This window comes from Nomascus leucogenys, chromosome 7b, assembly GCF_006542625.1.
Source record: "Nomascus leucogenys isolate Asia chromosome 7b, Asia_NLE_v1, whole genome shotgun sequence".
Classification (NCBI taxonomy): Eukaryota; Metazoa; Chordata; class Mammalia; order Primates; family Hylobatidae; genus Nomascus; species Nomascus leucogenys.
Genome location: NC_044387.1, coordinates 58,480,482 through 58,505,406, shown reverse-complemented (window position 1 = coordinate 58,505,406; position 24,925 = coordinate 58,480,482). Strand labels below are relative to the sequence as shown.

Sequence of the window (24,925 nt, the reverse complement as noted above, 5' to 3'; positions counted from 1 at the left end):
GGAGTGGGATATTCCTCTAGGGCTCTTTTCTGCTTAGTCTTTAAGACAGTGATTCCAAACTGTATTTTCTCTTGAAGCCATTATTTGTAAGGTCTTCTCTCTTCCAGTGGTGACACCAATCTCCCGGGCCCCCTCCATCTTCTTACCTCAGTCAGAAAAGTTTTCTGGGTCTCCTCATCACATCGAATTAACTCTTTCATGACCATCACTTTGCCCGTAGCTTTGTGTGTCACCTACAGGGAGGGTGACTGTTAATGGTGCTGAGACCAGAGGAAGCTCTGGAGAACTGTTTGAGAAAATCTATGCAGCTGGCCATCCCATCTCTTGGAGGGCACACTGAGCCGGGTCAGACTGACAGAGTTCATGTGTGGAAGATGCAGCGTGGAGCAACATGGGACTCAGACAGAAGCATACCCTCTTTTCTGGAGAGCTGGGCATGCACAGAGGAGAGGCAAGAACCCAGAAAAGGGAAGTGGGGAAGGAGGCAGGAGGGGACGCTGCCAAGCCAAGCAGGGGCTCTGGTCATTTGGCATAGGAGTGAGTCTCTTGAGTGAACAGAAGTCTGGGGGCAGGAAGGTCAGTGCCAAAGACATGCACCAGGGAGCTGGGTGGGTTGGGGGTGAGCTCTCCAGCCCTGCTGCCCTGCAAGCTGAGACACACGTCTTACCTGACCCCCCCTCCCAGTTCTCAGCAGAGGAGGAGGAGGAGGAGAGAAAGAGAGAGGTTAGTCCCTGAAACTGTTCACCAGGGAGGCAGGAGCCATTCCCCTGTGTGTTCCTTGTAGCACGCCCGGTACTGAGGTCTGCGGGCACCTAACAAACACCCACTGACTGGAGGCAGGAGGGCCACAGGCACAGCTCAACCCAACCTGGATCTCCAGGTCCACAAGCTCACTGTAACAGCAACACTGACCTTAGGCGGCCTGGGTAGGGGTGAAGGATACCTCTCACACTATCACCCAAAGCCAGGAAGGAGGCCTGGCATCCTGCAGGGTGTGGGGTGGGGCCAAGTGATGAGAAATCCCCGAAAGACAGTGACAGAGGGACTGGGGGCAGAAGAGCAAAGCAGTTGTTGCCTGCGCTCACCTTGATAGCCTGCCCAAAGAAGCCCTTCCCCAGGACCTCCCCATGGATTAGGTCACAGGGCCGGAAGATCTGCTGTGAATAGCTGCTGGAACAACGAAGGGATTCTGAGCGGCTGATGTCACGGCTGAACAGCAGGGGCTCCTTTGGGGAGCTGGGGCCAGGGGACTTGGAGATACTGTTACTGCGCCTGAAGATGAGGAAAGACGGGGGTAGGGATGCGTAGTCCTCAGAGACCGGCCAAGAAACCCTGGAGGAAGGAAACTTAGGGGCACCTGTTCCTTCCAATCTCTATAGTTTAGATGTTATTATTGGGGAACAGGGGCTCTTACATCAGATGTATCATTTTGGGGTTGCTGACATCAGTCATTTATTTAAGCATAGTAAAAACATTCAAAATGGGAACTCTGCATACATCACACATAGAACAATTAACTAGATTCTACTAGCTGATAATGCTCAGTATATGACATATATGACAACACTGTAGATGGTAATTCACCATCTCCCACATCTGCTTGATTTAAGGTACTAACTGGTTTAGAGTGATAGTTATACTAGTATCCAAGAAATGAGCAAATGGGATTTTTTTTTTTTTTTTTTGAGACAGAGTCTCGCTCTGTCAACTAGGCTGGAGTGCAGTGGTGTGATCTTGGCTCACTGCAACCTCTGTCTCCCTAGTTCACCTGAGTCTCATGCCTCAGCCTCCTGAGTAACTGGGACTACAGGAATGTGCCACCAGGCCCTGCTAGTTATTGTTATTATTATTATTTTTGAGACAGAGTCTTGCTCTGTTGCCCAGGCTGGAGTGCAATGGCACAATCTCGGCTCACCGCAACCTCCGCCTCCCAGGTTCAAGCGATTCTCCTGCCTCAGCCTCCCAAGTAGCTGGGACTATAGGTGCACACAACCACGCCTGGCTAATTTTTTTTTTTTTGATGGAGTCTCGCTCTGTCGCCCAGGCTGGAGTGCAATGGTGGGATATCCACTCACTGCAACTTCTGCCTCCCCGGTTCAAGAGATTCTCCTGCCTCAGCCTCCCAAGTAGCTGAGATTATAGACATGTGCTACCACATCCGAATAATTTTTGTATTTTTTTTAGTAGAGATGAGGTTTCACCATGTTGGCCAGATTGGTCTCGAACTCCTGATCTCGCGATCCACCTGTCTCGGCCTCCCTAAGTGCTGGGATTACAGGCGTGAGCCCCACACCCGGCCCTAATTTTTGTATTTTTAGTAGAGATGGGGTTTCACCATATTGGCGAGGCTAGTCTCAAACTCCTGACTTTGTGATTTGCCCACCTCAGCCTCCCAAAGTGCTGGGATTATAGGCGTGAGCCACTGCGCCCAGCCTAATTATTGTATTTTTAGTAGAGATAGGGTTTCACCATGTTGGCCAGGCTGGTCTCAAACTCCTGACCTCAAGTGATTTGCCCGCCTCGGCCTCCCAAAGTGCTGGGATTACAGGCGTGAGCCACCGTGCCTGGCTAGCAAATGGGATTTTGGATGGGATTTTGCACATCTTTGTACCTGTCCACGTTTCCTGAATTTTAAGATGATAAACATGTATGATTTTTATAGCAATAGTCACTATGTTTACATTTTCAAAAGCGGTCGATAATAGCCATGGTCAATGACTGTTATTTTCACTTACTGAAGAAGGAACAAGAAGGTTGAAGTCCACAGCACTGCAAGTGAACAGCCCTGCAAACTTTCTCTCTGGGGTATGCTCCTGCTTTACTTGGGCTACCCAGAGAGGACTGACGCTGGATGGCTCTTGGCTTGATCTGACCTACAGGTTTACTTACCCTTGTTCTTTTGCTCTGCCTCCTGCTGACCATGCCCACCAGAGCACACAAGGTTAGCTGCCCCGCTCCTCTGCATGGTGGCTCTACAGATACCTGGCCACTCCCAAATCTTCCCTTTTCCAGGCCATGGATTTCTAGCTCTTCTCTGTCCTCTGCTGCCCTGCCTCCCACTAATTTCATCATACTGACCAAGGCCAAGAGGCAGCGGGAGTGAGGGCAGCAATTTAATGGGAGGGCACTGTTTCCAACACATGCCAGCTGAGAGGGCTCTAACTTACTCAGTTTGTTTGGTGAGGAGAGTGGATAAAAAAAAACCACCTTTTTTTTTTTTTTTTTCTGAGACAAGGTCTCGCTCTGTTGCCCAAGCTGTAGTACAGTGGTGTGATCAAGGCTCACTGCAGCCTTAACTCCTGGGCTCAGGCAATCCTCCTCCTCAGCCTCTTGAGTAACTCAGCTGAGATTACAGGCATGCGCCACCATGCCCAGTTAACTTTTTTATTTTTTGTAGAGACAGGAATGTTGCCCAGGCTGCTCCTGAACTCCTGGCCTCAAGCAATCCTCCAGCCTTGGCCTCCCAAAGTGCTGGGATTACAGGTGTGAGCCACAGTGCCCTGCCCATCTAATTAAAAACATTTTTTTTTTTTTTTTTTTTTGTAGAGACAGTGTCTCACTATGTTGCTCAGGCTGGTCTCAAACTCCTGTGCTCAAGCCATCCTCCTACCTAGGTCTCCCAGAGTGTTGGGATTATAGGCATGAGCCACCGTGCCTGGCCAAGAACCTGATTCTTAGTGATACTAAGAATGTGTCACGTTTACTGAATGCTGTCCCTATGGCAGCACTATACAACTTTATGTCCTTTTCCACATTTAATCCTTACATAATTGGTGAGACAGCCACCTTTATCTTACCATCTTATGTCACAGATGCGGAAATAGGCTCAGAGAGATGAAGTGATTTGTGAAGGGAGGAGCTCAGCCTGAAGCCCCAGTAGGGTATCAGTATTTCTGCCTGGGAGCCAGTGCTCTTGACTTCTTTTCTGTAAGTCTCCCTGCTTGGGGCTCCCACTCAAGGCAACTTCTCCTTCCCCATGGACCTGGCAGAATCTGGGGTTTGTGGGTTGCTGGTCCCTCAAGTCTAAAAAAAACTTTCATTCATCTGTTGCTTTATTGTTTTCAAAGTCCTTCTACACAATTTATTCAATCCTATCTGTGCCCCTACTCCAGGCTCTGAGCTCCATGCTTTCTCCATAGGCCATGCTGCCCTTCAGGGTTTAGCATCACCACCTCCTGTCCAGCTTAGGAGTTCAGTGGACAGAGCCGGACCCTCAGGTTTCTAAGGAAACCTGGCAGACAGCTGGGTCCACACAGGCTCTGGCTATAAACTGATCCCCACAGGGGCAGCTGGGTCAGCACAATCCTCATAGTCTGTCCCTGGCCAGCTGGTTCCTTTCCTAACTCTGCAGGCTTCTGAAAGCCAGCTCAGCTTCATCTGAGAGACAGACATGGGACAGAACAGAGCCAGGGTGGGAGGTGGCACCTCAGGGAACGTCTCCTCAGTGTCCCCTCCAGATTCTCCTTGGTGTCCAGGGTGCTGAGGGCGTGGGGGTGTCCGGTATTCTGCATGTGAGGAGCGAGCCGGGCCTCCAGCCGCAGCTGGTCCAGGCGTTGGGAGACGGGGTCATGTTCAATCAACAGCTGAAGTGTCTGGCTGGTCTGGCTAATTGCATCCTCCACCTGTGGCCAAGAGCAGTATAAAGCTCCCACAGGCTGCCCCATCCCAGGCCACCCATGGCCAACCCAGATGACTCAGGCACAGTGTGGCCAGTGCTCAACTTGGCTAATGTGGCCTCTAGCTGCCAGTGGCCTCACAGTGCCCTCTGCCTGGCATCCTGTCAGCTCTCCCGTCCGTCAACCATCCCTGCTACCCTGGGAACCTGTTAAGCTGAAATAGGTCACCAGTGGTCACAGGCTCAATGCTAAGACAAAGAGATGGGCTGGGGGTAGGAAAAGGTAAAGGCTATAGCCTGATTTCCCAGAGGATCTGTTCCATGTCCCACCCTCACAAGACAGATTAGACACACACTCTACCTCCTCCACTCGAAGTGTGCGGACGGGGGTCCCATTGATCTCCAGGATGCGGTCCCCAGGGTGGATGGCATTGCGATTGTTGGGACTGATGTGCATCCGGTTGACCCTGGGCCAGACAAGAGTTAAGGCAGGGTAAAGATGTCCTAAAAACTTGCTTGACCAATTCTGCTTGTGCAGGGAAGGTTTACCAGGTCCCAGGCCACCAGTGGCCCCTAAAGGGCCCAGGATACCCACACAGAAAGGCAACACCTTTTCCAGGATGCCCCATCTCAGTGAAGGGAATTGCCACTCACCCTGTGGCCTAAGCCAGAAACTTGGACATCATCTTCCCCATCTGGAGTTCCCTCATCCCTCTCCTACTCCCATCTCTAAGAACTCTGCCTTCTTTCCATCATTGTAGTTATTCACATCTCTTACCTGGATCACGGTAATAGCTTCTATTTTTTTTTTTTAAACTTTGTTTTTAATTTTTTTTTTGAGATGGCATCTTACTCTGTCATCCAGGCGGGAGTGCAGTGGCACGATCTGGGCTCACTGCAACCTCCGCCTCCCAGGCTCAACCAATTCTCATGCCTCAGCCTCCTGAGTAACTGGGATTACAGGTGCGCTTCACCATGCTCAGCTAATTTTTTTGTACTTTTTGTAGAGATGGGGTTTCGCCATGTTGGCCAGGCTAATCCCAAACTCTTTTTTTTTTTTTTTTTTTTTTTTTTTTGAGATGGAGTCTTGCTCTGTCGCCCAGGCTGGAGTGCAGTGGCGTGATCTCTGCTCACAGCAAGCTCTGCCTCCCGGGCTCACGCCATTCTCCTGCCTCAGCCTCCCGAGTAGCTGGGACTACAGGCGTCCACCATCACGCCCGGCTAATTTTTGTATTTTTAGTAGAGACGGGGTTTCATCGTGTTAGCCAGGATGGTCTCGATCTCCTGACCTTGTGATCCACCCGCCTCGGCCTCCCAAAGTGCTGGGATTACAGGCGTGAGCCGCCGTGCCTGCCCTAATCCCAAACTCTTGACCTCAAGCAATCTGCCCACCTTGGCCTCCCAAAGTGCTGGCATTACAGGCGTGAGCCACTATGTCTGGACTTGTCTTTTAATTAAGAAAAATAGAGACGGGGTCTTGCTATATTGGCCAGGTTGGTCTTGAACTCCTGGCCTCAAGCAATCCTCCCACCTCAGCCTCCCAAAGTGCTGAGATTACAGGCATGAACCACCATGCCCAGCCTACAACAGCTTCCTAACTGGTCTCTATACCTCTAGGCTTTCCCCTCTCCAATCCAACCTCCATACCAGTGATCCTTCTAAAATGTTAACTTGGTCACAACACCTTGCTGCTTAAACTCTCAATGGATCTGCTGGATTTTCATAATCCAGGCCCTCTATACTTAACAGCCCCCTTTCTGGCCACTCTCAACCTACATCAGACATGATTAAGACTCCCACTTTTGGAGAAATGCTTCTTCCTCTGCCCTGAACACAATTCCCTCTCCTCTTCATCTAATAAGGTTGTAGAACAGACCTTAGCTCCTCCTGACTTCTCAAACTCTAGTATCTTTTACCTACTGTGCAAGTGCTAGCCTAGTGTCCAACACATGGTAGATGCACAATCAATATTTACATGGTAAGCGGCCAGAGGTACGACATTACTGGTATTAGACACAGACTCTTTCTCTATCTGGTCTCTGGCCTGAATCTAGGATAGGGTCTTAACTTCTTTTGGGCCATGGACCACATTTTCTCCATTCATTCTCTCAACTGACAAAATAATAATCAATCAACTCCTACTATACGCCAGGTACTGTTAAAAGCCCTGGGCATGCAGCACTGAAAAGACAGCAAGTTCCTTCTGGAATTTACATTCTAGTGGAGGGGATAGAAGATAAACAACTAATACACATAATCAAGCCAGATGATTTCAAAGAGCAAACACGATCTGAAACCTGACACCTGAAAGGTGAGTGATTCTCGCCTTAAGTATCTGGTAGGAAGTAGCCTGGGCAGAGAGAACAGTAAGTGCCAAGGCCCAGGTGTGGTTACAGCATAGTGGGGTCCAGGAGAAAGATATGAGATGAGAATAAAGGGAGTTCTGCATGAGACTTTGGAGGTCTAAGCCCTCTGAGGCCCATTTACAGACTCTGCTCAAGAACCCCTGCTGAAGGGTTCTCAAAATACTTACTCTTTCACTTGCACAGTAGTGGCGTAGTTGGAGCAGGCACTCTCCACGGACACGGAGAAGCCCCGCCTGCCTTCAGTGGTGGCCAGCATGGAGATGAGCGTGACAGAGTAGGGCAGCTGCTCCTGAACAGACTCTGTGGAGAGTCTCTCAAACATGGGTGCCAGCACCACCTCATTGTGGCACTTCCCACTGGGGAGAGGGCACAGGGGGGGAGTAAGATGCTAGAGTCCCACGCAGAAGCCCCCCAGCAACCACTGCACCATGTGGCTTTAAGCAACAGTACCCATAGTCTCACTACCACCCTCTTTGTCATGATTCTAGCTGGCTGCTCAGAATGAGGAGCCTGGGTTCTCAGGGTGGGCTGGGACTGGGGGTGCTGAGCTAGATCTGCAGCAAGTGGTATATTTGGAAAAACACTGGCCTGGGTTGGGATGAAATGGTCTGGGTTCTCTTCACTCTGCCTTTGACTCACAATGAGAACCTTGGCCTTGTTCTATTCTATTCCATGGGCCCCAGGCTGACTTCTTCTATCAACCAAGGTGGTTGGATAGGGTGAGCTCTAAGGGGTCTTTGACTTTAAATGTTCTGGGATCGTCCTTGAAGAGTGCCTCCCACTGGGAGGATTGCAGGGCAGAGTGAAGACATTTTCAAGGTAGGTAAGAAAAAAGGGTAGAGACGTGTAAATCATTCTGCTTACAAGTTAAAGAGCTGGTTAAGAGCACTGCTGTGATAGGAATCCAATGCTCTGACTACCCTAACACTCTTTCTGCCCAACTCACCCTGCCACCGTCCCTCCCCCCGGCCACTCTTATATGGGAGAGGATAGACAAAGGACCACTATCTTACCAGTAGAGGGTGGCATGCTGCACCAGTGCATATGCATCCCCATCCTCAATGATCACCCTGCAGCTCATACAGGCAAAGCACTCTGGGTGGTACTTGAACTCCCCAGCCACCTGTGAGCAGGTGGGGAGAAGGGTGTACAAAGGGAGGAAGGAAGTGAGTTATCACTGTTGCTGGAGTGAGGACGGGGGTGGGTGAATGACCTCCTATCAAGGCCCCAGTCAAAATCCACTCTTTCACTCCCTGCCCTAGAGCTTCCAAAGGAAGTGTCAGATTGGTACCTCCTGTCATTTCTGAGACTGCACAAAGCTGTTTTGGTCTCAGTTATGAGAACAAGTCCCCAGAAGTAATCATTCCCACTAAAAAAGATCACAGTTCTTCCAATACAGGGTTGGCAAGTCTGTCACTATACTTAAAGTCCTTTGTCCAGAGCGGGTACAGGAGGTAGCACCTCTCTCTGCCAGCCTATTCCAGAGTCTCCTTTTCTGATTCCCTGAAGACAACCTAGGTATATCCTCCTCTCAGCCTGTAACACTCTCCTTGGAGGTCCTTATCCAACTATATTGTGTCTCCTCTCTGCCTGCCTCTCTTCCCACTCCCAACGTTAAACTATTAAGTCTTTGAGGGAAGGATCTTACCTTTCACTTAATAGGTGCTCAATTGATACCTGCTGGTTGAATGAATGAATAAATAAAGGGAGATGCCCTGGCTGATGGAAAGACTAAAAGATGAACAGCCACGGGTAACTGGAAGCACTGTCAATGGACTCTGAAGACCAAGAGGGGCAGATATGAAGGGATTCACTCACCATAAAAGGCCCTGTCATCAGCAGGGAGCACCCATGACAGAACTCCCCAAACTTCCCCCAGTAGTCCTTGGGGCAGTAGAGCTTCCCATCCTTCTCATAGTACCAGTTCGTGAGGGAATCCTGGCATTCTGAACACCTGAAAGGCAAGACAAGAACTGAAATTCTCCTGGATCCCTGGAACCAGGCCACATAGGCTGTCCCTGGCTCCTAGGTATGACAACAAAATAGACGGTCCTCTTTGATCCAAAGCCAAGATGGGGCAAAGTTACAGCCTTGCGCTATCTCCCCAAGGGAAGCTGGTTCAGAGTGAACAAGGCCCCAGAAACCAGCTCTGTGTTGCCTGCCTCAGTGGACAGACTAGTGTTTCATAACCTCTTTGGGTCTTGGGGCCCTCTGAGAATTTGATAAAAGCCAAGAAGCCTCCCCTAGAAAAATGCACATACAAAGAAGATGTGTATATAATTTAGGTGGGGGGCAGGGTGTATATATAAAGGATTCTCTGAAACCTATTTATGGCACCAGTTAAGGATCTCTGGTCTTGACAGATATTTCAATGAACAAAAGCAGTTTAATCATCTCCACTCTTCAAAACTGACCCATCACCAACAGCGTTACCAACGTAATGTTCTTGCCAAAAATATGTTAAGTATAAAAAAACTAATCAGGCAAATCTAGAATGTGGGTTATTCTATAAGATAACTGGTCTTGACTCTTCTAAAAAGTCATGGGGAGAAGAAAAGGCACAGATTTTAAAAAGCCTAGAGACACAGCAACCAAATACAATGCCTCAACCTTGGATTCAAATTTAGATTAAAAAAGGAAACAGCCATGAACATTTTTTGGAACAACTGAGGAAATCTGGATTTGGACTATAATATTATATTGTAAAATTACCGTGAATTTTCTTAGATGTGATGATATTTGACTTATATAGGAGAATTCTTAGCAGAAACATATTGAACTATTTAAGGGTAAAAGTCAAGATGACTTTAAGTTACTCTGAAATAGTTCAGCAAAAATAAATAAATAAAAGTATATAGATAGACGGAGAGAGAGATATACAAAGTGGCATAACATTAACAAATCATGAATCTCTGTGAAAGGTATGTAGGTGTTCTTTGAAGTACATTTTCAACTTTTCTATATATTTGAACTTTTTTTCAAAATAAAATATTGGGGAAGAAACCCAACATTCTATTAGCGCTGTGTAAGATGTACATGTTAGATCCATAGCTCGCTGGGCAGGGTGGCTGATGCCTGTAATCCCAGCACTTTGGGAGGCTGAGGTGGGAGGATCACTTGAGCCCAGGAGTTCGAGACCAGCCTGGGCAACATAATAAGACCCCATCTCTAAAAAAAAGAAAAAAAAATCTATAGCTCCCTTCTCGCCGAATTACCTGGCTATGAAGCTCCACCTCTCAAAAGTCTGGTGTGTTCTCAGGACTTACCTGCACAGACAACCTCCTCCTCCCTTCTGAGCTTCCCAACACACACAGCTAAGAGCTCCCTGGCCTGCTGAGCCCATGCCATCTCTTTCCTTCTAGTTCCTTCTTTTCCCTATTCTTGTTGTCAAGGCCTTGCACCTTCCACAGTGGCCACATCCTTGTTTCCAAGAGGTTTGAACATTGCTTGGTTTGAATCTTGATCCTGCCACTTACCAGTTACATCATCTTGGGCAAGATATTTTACTTCTCTGGCCTAGTTTCCTCATCTATAAAATGAACTGCTGTGAAAATTAATGGAAATAATATGTATTAAAAATATAGAGAGCAGCTGGGCAGTGGCTCATGCTTATAATCCCAGCACTTTGGGAGGCCGAGGCGGGTGGATCACTTGAAGTCAGGAGGTCGAGACCAGCCTGGCCAACATGGTGAAACCTGGTCTCTACTAAAAATACAAAAAATTGGCCAGGCGTGGTGGCACGCACCTATAATCCTAGCTACTTGGGAGGCTGAGGCAGGAGAATCGCTGGAACCCAGGAGGTGGAGGTTGCAGTGAGCCGAGATCGTGCCACTGCACTCCAGCCTGGGTGACAGAGTCAGACTCTGTCTCAAAAAAATAGATAGATAGATAGATAGATAGACAGATAGATAGATATAGATAGATAGCTTATATAAAAGACCTAATATAGGCAGGGTGCAGTGGCTCACACCTGTAATGCCAGCACTTTGGGAGGCTGAGGCGGGCAGATCACAAGGTCAGGAGTTCGAGACCAGCCTGGCCAACACAGTGAAACCCTGTCTCCACTAAAAATACAAAAATTAGCCGGGCATGGTGGCGTGCACCTGTAGTCCCAGCTACTTAGGAGGCTGAGGCAGGAGAATCGCTTGAACCTGGGAGGCGGAGGTTGTGGTGAGCCAAGATTGCACCACTGCACTCCAGCCTGGACAACAGAGCAAGACTCCGTCTCAAATAAAAAAAAAAAGACCTAATATAGTAGAAACTCAGTATGTGTTAACTTTTATTAAAGATGATGACAGTGTAATGGCAGCTCACTTTATCTAGCTGGACAACTTCTCTTAGTAGCTTTCTCTGATTGAAAACAACTAATAGCATCCTATTACTACAAAGAGCCAATGTGAAGAGGAAATAAGCTAATGTATGAGAGAAAGCCTTTTGCCAGGCAAGTGCATTATTATGACTTGCTAAGCACTGCAGATATAAAAGATAAATACACAGGGCACCCTACATCACCTTTTATGAGCTTATGAAGAGTTGAGGAAGAGAAAGTCTAAATAAAACTCAACAATGCAAGGTGAGAGGCCACAGTGAGTTCTACTACTTCTGAGCACTGCGGGAGGTAGAGAAGAGGGGCAGGAATGAGTTGAAGCAGCTGAGCTAGGGAAGTCTAGAGAAGCAAGTCCCTGAGAATCCCTTTATCTTTCTGGAGTGCCCAATTCCCCCTGGGTGCTCAACAAACACTGATGGCTATTTTTACCTTATAGCTTTTCCTACTTGTCTTATGGAAGGGGAACTTCAGGATCTTGAGGGCTGGGTATGGCATGAAGAGTATGGCTGTGAAGTGTCTAAAAACTGTACAGTGAGGATGGAGGCAGAGAGAAGACTTGGTATGTGGCTCACACTCCTCTCAATGTAAGATACATGTGGGATGAGCTCTAAATGAGGAGGAGAGAGATATGGGTTCAAGTTCTTGGGTACTAACATTGCCTTGGACAAGCCCCTTTCCCTCTCTGGGTTGTTTCCTCACCTGTGAAACAAGAGGACAAACAATACCCTGGGTCCCCTTAACTCTGTGCATATCTGTGTTTTTCCCTAGATGATCTGAGGTTCTAATCTTAGCACCACCATTTACCACCTAAGTGATCTTGGGCTAGCCCCTTCACTTCTCATTTGTGAAATGGCAATGTCATCACCTACTTTCAAGGTAGCAGTGAGGATTTTTTCTTTCTTTTTTTTTGAGATAGAGTTTTGCTCTTATCGCCTGGGCTGGAGTACCGTGGCACGATCTCGGCTCACTGCAACCTCTGCTTCCCGAGTTCAAGTGATTTTCCCGCCTCAGCCTCCTGAGTAGCTGGGATTACTGGCGCTCGCCACCACACCCAGCTAATTTTTCTATTTTTAGTAGAGACGGGGTTTCCCCTTGTTGGTGGGGCTGGTCTTGAACTCCTGACCTCAAGTGATCTGCCCGCCTTGGCCCCCCAAAGTGCTGCGATTACAGGCGTGAGCCACTGTGCCTGGCCTGCAGTGAGGATTAAATGTGGTTCTGAAGAACTATGGGGTGCCCAACAGAGGGCTGGCAGTAGGAGCAGGGGCTTCCTTCTTGCCTCCCGCCTTCTGACTTAGAAGTTCCTGGGCAACCATCTTTCTTCTTCACTAGACTGTTAGCTCCCTGAGGACAAAAACAGCATCCCACTTACTCTTGGTAGACTCAGCACCAAGCAAAGGACCTGGAAGAGCAAAGCCTTAACAAATGTTTCCAAACCGAAAATGGTAGGAGTGGCAAGAACCAGTAGCCCAGGTAGGGGAGCACAAGGGTTCCATGGCTCATGGTCACCAGGTCCTTCTTTTCTTCTGTGTGCTGACTTATTTGCACCCAAATGCAGGCTGGGGCTCTGTTACGCCCTTGCAATGGTATGTGCGCCGCAGGGCATGGGAGCACCAGAACACACCCTCCTTTCCATTGCCAATATCCTGCTTTTGTTTGCTGCAAGTAGCTCTGGCCAGGCCCAGGAGAGGGAGCAGGGAGAGAAACAAGTGCAGGCATGCAGGAGACAGCCAGGCCAGCCTACTGGGAAGAACACCTGGCTGGAGAGCAACATCACCAGTCCACATATCTGTGTCAAGGAATGCCTTTAAAGGGCACAGCCAGCTATGTGGCCAAAGTCACTGCAACACATGTCTCTGAAGAACTGGAAGGTGAACAGCTGACAGGAGGGCTGGGTATGGGTCCCTAAGCTGTGTTTTGCCACAGAACACAACTGGGTTCTCAGACCACTTAAGAAGTTGCCATGGTAGACTTCAGAGTTCTAGCTTAGCTATCGATTAACAGCTACTATTTATTGAATGCCAACCATAATCCAGGTCCTATATGAGGTACCTTATTTATATTATCTCTAATCCTGACAACCCTACAAGGTAGCAGGATTATCCCTGTTCTATAGAAGACTGAAAAGCAGAGTTAAAGTCAAATCATTCTGCAAAGCTGCCCAATACATAATTGATGGAGCTGGAATGTGAAGCTATGTGTGCTTGGCTACAAAGCCACATCCACCGTACTGTGTCACTGGAGTGAGACAGCACATCTCAACAGCTGAGCCTCAGGATTCTCACCTGTGAAAATAAGGAGACTGGAGCCCTGACAGCTCAAGACCCTCTGAGTGTTAACACTTTGTGATGCTTCTCCTTTAGCCCAAGTACTGAATGTTAAATAGCACAATTCTCCTCCTTCATATACTTCAGTGTTCAATTCCCCAGCAGTCTCTGTTCTTTTAAACAAAGAACCCAGAACACACTTTGGAACTGTAAGGTGCTACTCGAACATGTCCCACCTCAGATTCTTAGAGGCCATGGACACCATACGTTCTTCCCAAAGCCAAGGCTGTTTTTCTACCTTTCAATTTTTGAAAGTTTCAAGCGAAAGTCAAAATCTGCCCTGGTTGTAAGTAGAAGAGTACCCAGCTGGGAGGTGGTAAAGCTGAGGTCTGAACCAGTCATCCCACTGTCCTGAGGTGCCAGAGTGAATTGAGCTGAAATCCTCAGGTCAGGGGAGATCACCTAGGAGCCTACACACGCTGAGGCTACGCCTAAGGACAATCTCTAAAACTCATCTTCCAAAACATTACTGAGGGGTTCCGAGGGCTTGGGCAGATACAAAGTGCATGGAACCCTGACGGTCAGTTCAGTGGGTCAACCAAGATCCACACAGAGACCTTTTGAGTCAGCAGAGAACATATGAGTTTTTTAAAAAAGATAATCAGTTGAGATTTTCTCTTTCAAGACCTGGATCCATATTCCTTCTCTGCCATTTACCATCTGTGTCACCCAAGGCCAGTTACTTCATGACTCTGAGCCTTAGTTTCCTCACTTGTACATTGCTGATAATATCTTATGGGGTTATGAGAATTAAATTATGTACAGATGTCTTGCATGATGCCTGGCTCACAGATGGTAGCCAGTAAGTGTTCATTTCTTTCCCTCCTCAATTTGAGAACACCAAGGGCAAATGCAGACAGACCCCTTTTTCTCCTATGCCTAGCAATATGGACCTGCTTCTCAGCCCAGAATGAAACAGATTTCTGTAAGTAAAGAAAGGTCCTAAAATGAATTATTTATCTATCCAAATAGAAATCAACTTTTTTTTTTTTTTTTAAGAGACAGAGTCTTACTCTGTCACCCAGGCTGGAGTGCAGTGGCACAATCATTGCTCACTGTAGTCTGACCTCCCAGGCTCAAGAGATCCTCCTGCCTCAGCCTCCCGAGTAGCTGGGACTACAGGTGCATACCACTATGCCTGACTAATTTTTTATTTTTTGTAGAGACAGGGTCTCCCTGTGTTGCCCAGGCTGGTCTTAAACTCCTGGACTCAAGTGATCCTCCAGCCTTGGCCTCGCAAAGTGCTGGGATTACAGGAAGGAGCCACCACGCCCAGCTGAAATCAATCGATTCTAATAGAGTCTTAATAATTAGGAAATAGTTACTGTGCATCTAGGATGTGTAAGAACAAGCAGGCAAGGTGCTGTGCTGAGAGAAGCCAAGTGAGATAAGATAGAGGCCCAGCCCTCACTCACATCCAAATTCTTCAGAGAAAAATGTTTACAGGTAAATTCTCAACCTCATGGGGTAAGAGAACCAGTCATTATTGCAGTGGATTTACACGTTAAAGCATAAGCCCTCCCATGTCCTGAGGAAGGCCTGGTGGATGGTCATCCCTTAACCTCCCAGTGAACAGCCAGTTGTAGAGAAGCTTCTTTCAGCCCCTAGCCTCTGAATTGACTAGGCTGAAGCAGAGAATGGGAAGCTCCCTTCACCATAGCTTGAGGGCACCTGGACAGCACCACAATTGGGGATGCCAACTTTTCCCCAGGGCCCAGAAGAGCAGATATGACAGGGGCCTAGAGAGACTCTGTTCCATAAGAGCTCAGTCAAAAATCCCTTTATTACTCCTCCTTCCTGCAGATCCTATAGACTGAAACAGTGTGCCAATTAAGCTGTAATTATTATGGAATATGTTATTATTGTTTTAAAAAATTAACCAAACACATAATGAAGCCTACGAACAGCAAGAAATAAGTGTTGCTAGAGTGCACTAAGTTCCAACCAAAAACCAGGAAGAATGTAGTTTCAAGTAATTTGTGTAGTTGTACTGCAGTTAAAGACAGGGCCTCCATTATTTGGCAAATAATGGAAAAGAGCTTGTGTGCCTCTGAGGAGCCATATAAGTTGCAGAGCTGGGAACCATTCACCTGATCCAAGTCCTTCATTTTTCAGATAAGGAGAAAAACAGTCCCAGAGGACCTAAGGCACCTGCCAAAGGTTACTGTGAAGATGGGCAGAGTTATGCATAATTTTTTCCCTTTAAACATGGATTGCTTTGGAACACAAAGGTTCATTTGTTTTCTTCAAGAGATAACGTGTAAACCCAAACTCATTAAATCAGTATTGGACATTAAGCGAAATTCTATAAAAAGAAAAATGCTTTAAAGACGTCCGACAAAAGCCACTCCCTAATTTACCTCTTTTGTAAATTCCAGTTTGAGGTATTTTCTTACTTGGATGCACAGTGGTAATTGCAGCTCACTCCTCATGCTAGTGTGGTAGGAAAGACAGTGCATTCTCTGCTGAGTATGTATGGTCTGTCAGGCAGGGGTGTATGGGACACAGAAGTTGTATTCTTCATTCCCTTGCTCCCTCTTCCTCCTTCACATGTCACGCCTGATCATGTCCCCATGGAATCTGGTTGCGTCACTTTCCTTGCAACCACAGCCCCAGAACTCCTATAGACTTTGTACTCCCCCAGACGCCTAGGGTCAAGGACTGAATTTGTTTCACAGAATCCAGCAAGGACCCTGTTCAGGAGCCCAAGAAGTCTAGCTTCTACTTTCTGCCAAGGATAAAACTGAGGCCCAAAGAGGAGCCCTTGAGGATACCCTATAATAAAAGAGAGAGGGGCTAATTGCAGAAACAGCTTTCTGACCAGGTAGTGATGTAACGGATACCTGGGAGAGCAGAGGGTCTGGGTGGTCCCTCCCTGGTGGGAAAGAGGCCTGCGTGGCAGCTATCCCTTCAGAAGTGACTTCAGGAATGTGGCCTCTTATTTGGGGGAGGGAAGAGTGTCTACAGAAAGTCAGTCAGTACCCCCCAGACTCTAGCTGGGCAAACGGAGCTTGGGGGTAGGGGCAAGAAGATCAGGTTCTCCAGAAAGCCTGGGGCAGAACAAGACAAACGGCAGGTGGACTTGGGTGGCATTAGTGGTCTGGCCCTTAAAGGTTCAGGTTGAGAGTTCACTATCTGCTCTAGCTCCTCCTCTTCCTGAGAAGTTGTGTCCTCCCTGGCTTCCCTGCCTCTCCAAGGGTAAAAGGGGTATAGTTCCTGGCTCCTAAAGGAACAACCCTTCCCCTAAGCTGCCTTCCCAGGATTAAGAGAAATTAAGGAGGACCTGAAATGTGGCTACTTCAACACTTGGCATCTTAATTCCGCATGGTAAAAGCTTTCTCCTAAACTCAAGATCAATTTCCATTGGCTCTTTAGAAAACAATCTCAGACATTCCTTCAACAAGTCAGGCAAACTATCCCTTTTTCTACTCTCTGCTAGGAGAGGAAAACAAACCTGAGAATTTCCTCTCCACCAGGAGAAGAAAACAAATCTGCAGCCCCCTGAAGGATGAGAGAAAGTCAGGAAGACAGAAAAAGCTGCCCAGTGAGGCTCTGTGTGTTAACTTTGTTGAAACTGGTTGCCTCATCTGTAAAATGGGGATATATAATCTCTTTAGGCTGTTGAGAGATTAAAGGATAAAGTGTCTAGCAGGGCGCTTGGTAGAGTCAGCATTGAGGACCAGTTCCCTTCCCCCTTCCCCCAGTCCAGACACTTCCCAGCACTCTACCAGGGTCCAGTCATTCCACAAAACCACATGGTACACTGCTTTTCTGCCCAGGGCCTGGCCACCTGACTAGTATCCCGGCAGCAAGATCTGGGCATTGGACCTAGCTTAGAGAAGCCAGAAGGGAAAAGTCGACCAGGACCACTGGTGAGGGGGAGGCAGCCTTTTTGGAACAACAGGCTGCTCCCAAAGAATGAAAACAAGCCCCACCCTAGCCTGGAATGGCTCCATTCAGAAGGGACCCAGAGGGTGAGAAACTCCCTGGGGAGTTTCTATGGGAGGTGGAGTGGGGCAATGAGCAAAGAAAGCCAGGTCAGAGGTAGAGTTTCCACATCTCCCTCTGAGAAGCCCCACAGAGAGAGGCTCGTGGAGGTACTTAGGGCTAGGGACTGAGGAGGTGTGGGGGCTGGCCCAGCAGCTCAGGAGCACTCTAAAGCCCACTGCTCCAGTCTTAGAAGCACTTGCCCAGGTCTTTCCCCAGCAACTACATTCACCTGCGAGCTCAGAAGCCCTTCAAGGCCAGAGGCAAATGTGCCTGCCATTAAGAGAACAAACGTTTATAAGGTGCCTACTGTGTACCAGGCTACCCACACCCAGGACTTGCTAGTTTCCAGTTTGGCAAAACCTGCCCATCCTGCTTGTTGGGGCAAATTCCTGGGCAGGCAGCATGGCCCGCAGGTAAGACATGTGAGAGCTAGAAACAGCACTCTATTTGTGCTATTCCCCCTGGAAGCAGTAACACCTAGAATGGGCAGGTCAGTGGCATCTTTTGGAAGCTCCTTCAGGTTTGTCTGGGATGGAAGGGGAGCCGGAGCTCCCTAAAAAGTTCCTCCCTTCACCACTTCCAGGACATAATGGGGGTAACTCACAAGGCTGATTCTCCTTGGGTATAACCTCTACTGGCTTCTGCCTGGCAGAACCGATGGTAAAAGACTAAGTGAAAAGGAGATTTAGGGAGACCACCCTCCTCTCAGGACCAGGGGCCAGGAGAGATGGAGAGGGGAACTCGGAGACCAACTCACCGAAATGGGTCTCTGGAGGTGAAGTAAGCCGGGACTGACAAGTAACTCCCCATCTTCTTCCCACACCAGATAGACAGGCTCAGCTGCAAATCCGTCTGTGACTGCCTCAGGCTGGCTGTAGATGGCCACCATGACAGGCCCGGGGCTCCTGGCACCTCTGGCGGCAGGCAGGCTGCCCTGAGCTCACCTCTCCCTCCGGAGCAGCTGGGGGAGCCTGAGGACTCCAGGCCACTTGGCCCCCAGCAGATTCCCACAGGGGCTCATGGCTGGGATGGCTCCTCCCTAGTTTTCAGAAGCTCAGGCGGCCCCTTTGGACTCCGAGAAAACGACCTCTCTGCGGAGGCTACACACACACTGGCATTCTTGAGCAGGGGCCGGTGACTAGCTAAGAAAGAGGCGCTGCTGTCAAGTTAGCCTTCTTCTTCAGTCCCACCCCTGAATGAGGGAGGGAGGGAGGAAGAGGAGGGGCTCCCGCAGAACCGAGGTGTGTGGTTGGAGCAGCTGTTAGGAAACAGACCTTGCAGGCAAGGGGTGGAGCTGGGCTGGATCGAGGCTGCAGGCAGGCGCTGCAGACAATAACTGGGACCGATTGAGCGTCCTTCCTGAGCTCAGGGAAGGGCAAGGCAGGCTAGAGGGTGAACATATCTGGCCCCAGATGTCCTCAAGCAGAGGAGCTGCCTAAAGGACAGTAATTCTGCTTGGAGGTGAAAAAAAAAAAAAAAAAAGCAGAGGATGCCAGGTCCAGAAGAGCCACACCAGACGGGGGGACCTCTGGTAGGGGAGACAGGTCCAGAGAGCCATCCTAGCTCTGAGCTGACATCTGTTCTGTCCTGGCACTAGGGCTCCCATTCATTCCCTCCCTCTGCCTGGCCTGGGGACAGACTCAAGAGCTGACCAATGGGAGGTGCCACTTCCACTCCAGGACAGGGCTGTGTTGCAAATAAGGAAACAAGGCCCAGAGTATTAACCTATACCTGATGTGTCTCCATGTGGCAAACACTATATGCACTCTTTTATTTCTCTGAGACAGGAATTATTCCCACGCTACAGACAAGAAAAGTGAGGTACAGAGAGATTAGGTAACTCACTCAAGGTCAAAAAGGGAGTCAGTGGCAGGGCTGGGATTTAAATCTAGGCTCATGTGCCTCTAGAGCTGGAGCTCTCCCACTACCAGGCTTCATTCTGGCTCTTCAAAGAGAAAAATCTTTTCCAAAGCCCTCTGCAAATAGGATGGAGCCCAGGTTACTCTCATTCACTCACTATTCACTGAGTGTTCATACGCAGAACACCATCCACTGGCGTCAGTGGACAGTGGAGCTTCTTCTACTTGTCCAGTGATAACTATGCTTTTCAAACTGAAAAATGGGGCATGAGGGAGAAGAAGGCCTGGGGTGCCAAAAGGGATGGATAAGCCTAGGTATCTGGAATGGGAGCCCACCTGAACAGCCCCCAGTTGTGACAATGACCAAACCAGAGCCTACCATGTAGAAAGCCCTTGTCTCCCTGCCTGCAGGATTGTAAAGGAAAAAGCAAGGCTGTTGGAGGAAACCAGAACACTCAGACCTCGCTATTGGATTTGGGGCAGTGACATCAGCTCTCCCTCACCAGGCACACACCTCTCACCATTGTAAAGAGCCAGAAGTCACCCTGCAGCTTCTATCTCTTACTGTGAACCATGGCGGGAAAGTCTGATAAAGATAGTAGATGGGGTTACAAGGGAGCCTTTTCCCATTCCACCAATTGGACACAGGGACAACAATGCATGTGATAAGAGCACATGGGTTTGAATACTGTTAAGAAGCTACCATTTATTGAGAAGTTAATATGTTCTACGCCCTGTGTTAAGTGCTTACCATTTATTATCCATCATGTTTAAATTACCAGTAAAAGGAGGAAACGTCATCCCAGCACTTTGGAAGGCCGAGGTACGCAGATCACCTGAGGTTGGAAGTTCGAGACCAGCCTGACCAACATGGAGAAACCCTGTCTCTACTAAAAATACAAAAATTAGCCAGGCGTGGTGGCACACGCCTGTAATCCCAGCTACTCGAGAGGCTGAGACAGGAGAATCGCTTGAACCCAGGAGGCAGAGGTTGCGGTGAGCTGAGTTGGTGCCATTGCATTCCAGCCTGGGCAACAAGAGTGAAACTCCGTCTCAAAAAGAAAAAAAACAAAAAAAATCAATCAATCACAGGCCATATTAAAACGGCTGAATCTCAATCTTGAGCTTAGTATCTGCTACTCCTGTAATGTGATGTCATGTTCACAAACACCAGGTAAAAGACAGTCTCAATTTTGAGACTGAATCTCAAAAAAAAAAAAAAGAAGAAAAAAATCTTTCCATAAGTAAATGGGCCATAGTTTGCCGGCCTCTGTTCTAGAACCACAGAGCTCAACCACTCTGTTTACTGCCTCTAATAGTGATGAACAGCTCTTGGCGTTTGTGCAGAGCTCAGTCATATCTATCTAACTATACCACAAAGACACCACACTCTAGCCCCAGAGGCAGCCAGAAGAAGTAAGCACAGGTGCTCACCCTGCATTAAGCATTGCTTGCAGCACTACTTGTATGAATGAATTTTAACCTACACTATTCCACAGTGCTGTGATTTCTCTCTTTACAGATAAAGCAACTGAGGTACAGGGAGGTTAAATCACTTGCCTGAGGTCACTCAGCTGTAAATGTGAGAAGTGAAGCCAGGATTTGAACCCAGACTAGACATTATAGACTACGTTCTACCATGCTATACCAAAGCTCAGCCTGGGCCCAGAGCCAGACTGTCTGGGTTTGAATGCGACAATGCACTGCGTGTAAGCCCTTGGCACAAAGTCTGGGACACATTAAAGGTTGATAAATGTTAGCCGTTAATATCATTAAGACTATTGTTACAACTACTGTGGGCTAGCTATGTGGCCTTTAGCAAGTCACTGTCTCTGTCTGGGCCTTGGTTAGGTCTCTAAATAGCTCCCAGCATCGACATTTTTCACCCCTATGAGGTTGCAGAGGGCTCTCTATTTTCCTTGGGTCTCAAGTTGAGTTTAAACTTTTGAGCAGGAGGTCAGGATCCTGGCCTAGGGGACACATAAGGCCCACAGAGGAGGTGAGGTGGGCTGGAAGTGCGGAAATAACATACAGGATACTGAAAGGGCTGCCCAGCTGGAGAGCTGGGAGCAATCTTTCTCCCAGCCACACAGCCAACTATTTCTCACCAAAAATCTATTATGTTCCCCTGTAATTCAATCAGGCAAGAAGGGGGCCCCAAATTAAGTCTGGAACTAGCAAATTATCTTTTAATTGTACCCTCTGATTTCCATGTGATGAACACAGTACTAATGGAAGAATATGCAAGCCACAGAGAGACTGAGGCCAGGGAGCCCATGAGCATAACTCCTCTTGACATTTCACACAGCTCTGCTGTTCCAGCGGCGGCGGGCTCAGTGAGTCGGTGTCTAGGAATGTGAGCAGGAGGCTGCAGGCGTTCTCCTCTCCCCCTACTCCTCTTACAAAGGACTGGTGGGTGGGTGGGGAATAAGTGAGAGGACATCTCAATGCCATGAAAACTGCCTCCCCCTGGGAGAGGAACAGCCTTCTCCCCATGTCCTGAGTTGAAGCAGAAGCCCCTCCCAGGTGGAATCCATTTGACCTCCAAAAATCCAGACTTCAGGAGGAACCTTTGAAGGATTGATCACCAGATGTGATAAGCTGCTGGCTGCTCAGACCCAAGTGTGTGGTTCCTCAGAGCCAACTTCAAAAGGCCCAAGCCACCCGGCATTGGGAGATGAAATGTCACACTGGAGGATTTATTTCACCCTCCCACCCTTGGAAACTGGTCCTGGATAGAAAACTGCTCTTCTAGGTCCTCAGAGCAGCTGGCAGAAGATTCAGCAGTTATGGCTGCTAGAGGCAACTGCAGGAATCCTTCGACTGACAGTTACAGTAGGGATAAAATGGCAGGAGAGGTGTTAATCTCCAGCACATTTCATAAATTGGAAACCTGGCACGGAGCCGAACAAACTGACTCCTTAGAACCAGCTGAGGCATAGGTCTTCAAAGCGTCTGTGACAGGCTGGAGAGCAATAGCCTTCATAACCGGCAGCCCCAAGTGAATGTTCAGGCAAGGTGTGGTAAGTGAATGAATCACCCCAACCTTTTGTTGGAAGAAAGCTCTGGTCAAACAATTCAAAACCCAAGGAACTGTTTGTGTGAAGCCCTCTACTGGCTGGCAGGACTCCAATCAAGCAAGAGAATTTTTGAGGACTCTGAAGCCTCCAAATCCTGAAAGGTAAGAATTACCACCCCCATCTACTAACCATCTTTCATGCCCCACCCCTCCCCTCTTCCAAATCACTTTCTACATTATAGCAGCAGTCATCCTTCTAAAACAAGGGTCCCGGGCAGGCATGGTGGCTCACGCCTGTAATCCCAGCACTTTGGGAGGCTGAGGCAGGCAGATCACTTGAGGTCAAGTGTTCGTGACCAACCTGGCCAACATGGAGAAACCCCATCTCTGCTAAAAATACAAAATTAGCTGGGTGTGGTGGTGTGTGCCTGTAATCCCAGCTACCGGGGAGGCTGAGGCAAGAGAATCGCTTGAACCCGGGAGGCGGAGGTTGCGGTGAGCCAAGATCGTGCCATTGCACTCCAGCCTAGGTGACACAGCCAGATTCTGTCTCAATAAATAAATAAATAAAATGTCCCAGCAATTCCCAGCTTCACAGGGTTATAAGCATTAAATGAGAACATATGTGAACAAGCCCACTTCAGTACCTGGCTCATGGAACTCAGTCAATGTTTTTTTTTTTTTTTTTTTTTTTTGAGACGGAGTCTCGGTCTTTCACCCAGGCTGGAGTGCAGTGGCGCGATCTCGGCTCACTGCAGGCTCCGCCCCCCGGGGTTCACGCCATTCTCCTGCCTCAGCCTCAGACTACAGGCGCCTGCCACCTCGCCCGGCTAATTTTTTGTATTTTTAGTAGAGACGGGGTTTCACCGTGTTAGCCAGGATGGTCTCGATCTCCTGACCTCGTGATCCGCCCGCCTCGGCCTCCCAAAGTGCTGGGATTACAGGCGTGAGCCACTGCGCCCGGCCACAGTCAATGTTTTATAGAGTGAGAGCTTAGGATCTGCTACTCCTGTAATGTGATGTCATGTTCACAAACACCAGGTAAAAGACAATATTTGGCATCTATCTGAGGTATCACAGAAAGAGAAAAGAATTTGGCATCTGGATAGAACTTTAGAGATTTAGTCTAATCCTTTGTTTTATAGTTCATGAACTTGAAACTAGGAATGGAGAATTGGAAGCCCAAGGCATATGAGGATACCAAGTCACATGAAATGTGTTCAGATTTTCAGACTGGGAGAATTATTTCCCAATATATTGAAAAAAGAAAATATGTTGGCACAGTGATGGAACCATTGTTAGTAACTTTGGAGAAACTGGAGAATGGGTGCAATATTTCCAAAGTATAATGTTCCATATCTACTATATACCAGGCGCTGGGGATGTATTCATGAAATAAAAATGGAGATAGCTAACTGGCCCAGTTTTCAAAAAGGAGGAAAAAGATACTGGAAAAAGTAAGCCTTATGATCCTTTTGCTTTGATTCCTTCACATAAATTCTAGGCAGATGATGGAATAAGTGGACAGTAAGCACTTAGAAAAGGAGCTGATCATTAAGAGTCAGCAGTAGTGAAATAGTAGTGACTAGTTAGACTTGACTTCATGTTTTCACTGGGTTACTCATCATGAGACCTTATCTTGGATTTCCACAGGCATTTGATAAACTCTTTCCTGATATCCAGACAGTAAGAATGTGGGCAGGAAATCTAGAAAAATCAGATACAAGAACTCAACATACCTAGCAATTTGAGGCTCTGAATTGTAGAGGCAGGATTCCTGAATACCTTGCTAGAGCTCACATTGAGGAAAGGGCATGGGATTTGAGCTCAGAAAACTTTTCTTTTAATTTCAGTGCTGCCCTTCCCAGCAGCATAAACTTGGATAAATTATTTAACATCTCTGGGCTTCCCTTGCCCTGCCTGTGCTATATTCCTCAAGAGGTTGTTGCAGGAACTAAACTAGATGATGAGTACAAAAGGCCTCTGTAAACTGAAGATGCATTATAAACATCAGTTATTATCACTGTTCTAGTGCTGTAGTTGCTCATCATGGGGGTCCTGAATCATAGGTTTCTCTACTAGGCATCTGTGGACACCTGGTATGGGCCAGGCCTATGCTGGGCACTGAGAGTACCTAGTGCCTGCCTTCACGTAGTTTGATCTGGTGATAGAAAGATATGGCCACAGGGTCCTTCCTGGGTGTGATTTGCTTGGAGACACATTGAAGGAACCCTTCCCAGAGGAGAATGAATGCTGTGTCAGAGCAGGGCCTGGAAAAAGGAGGAGAAGACAGCACCTGCAGGAGATGTAGGAGGCTATAGAAGGAGTTAAGAGAGCAAAGGTTTGGGGGACTCCCAGGGAGCCTTATGTGGTGAGTCATCAATGGAGTACGGCAGGAGGTGACCAGAGCCATTCCTGAGGGAAC

The 24,925-nt window shown here is 48.1% G+C and overlaps 1 protein-coding gene across 2 annotated transcripts in view; it reads right to left on the bottom strand.

Annotated features, from left to right (window-relative positions):
• LIMK2 (LIM domain kinase 2) overlaps nucleotides 1–24,925 on the bottom strand; it is a 66,915-nt gene that overhangs the window by 12,810 nt on the left and 29,180 nt on the right. Inside the window, exons 1-8 of one of the 2 annotated variants that reach the window (XM_003258100.3) lie at nucleotides 18,380–18,838; nucleotides 8,800–8,935; nucleotides 7,995–8,104; nucleotides 7,149–7,337; nucleotides 4,977–5,082; nucleotides 4,426–4,622; nucleotides 1,086–1,272; nucleotides 147–233 (exon numbers count right to left, since the gene is read on the bottom strand). In XM_003258100.3, the coding sequence (XP_003258148.2) occupies nucleotides 147–233; nucleotides 1,086–1,272; nucleotides 4,426–4,622; nucleotides 4,977–5,082; nucleotides 7,149–7,337; nucleotides 7,995–8,104; nucleotides 8,800–8,935; nucleotides 18,380–18,432 (1,065 nt within the window). In that variant the 5' untranslated portion in view covers nucleotides 18,433–18,838. Of the gene's footprint in view, nucleotides 1–146; nucleotides 234–1,085; nucleotides 1,273–4,425; nucleotides 4,623–4,976; nucleotides 5,083–7,148; nucleotides 7,338–7,994; nucleotides 8,105–8,799; nucleotides 8,936–18,379; nucleotides 18,839–24,925 lie in introns of those variants that run through there. The other variant, XM_003258101.3, reaches the window with a different exon arrangement.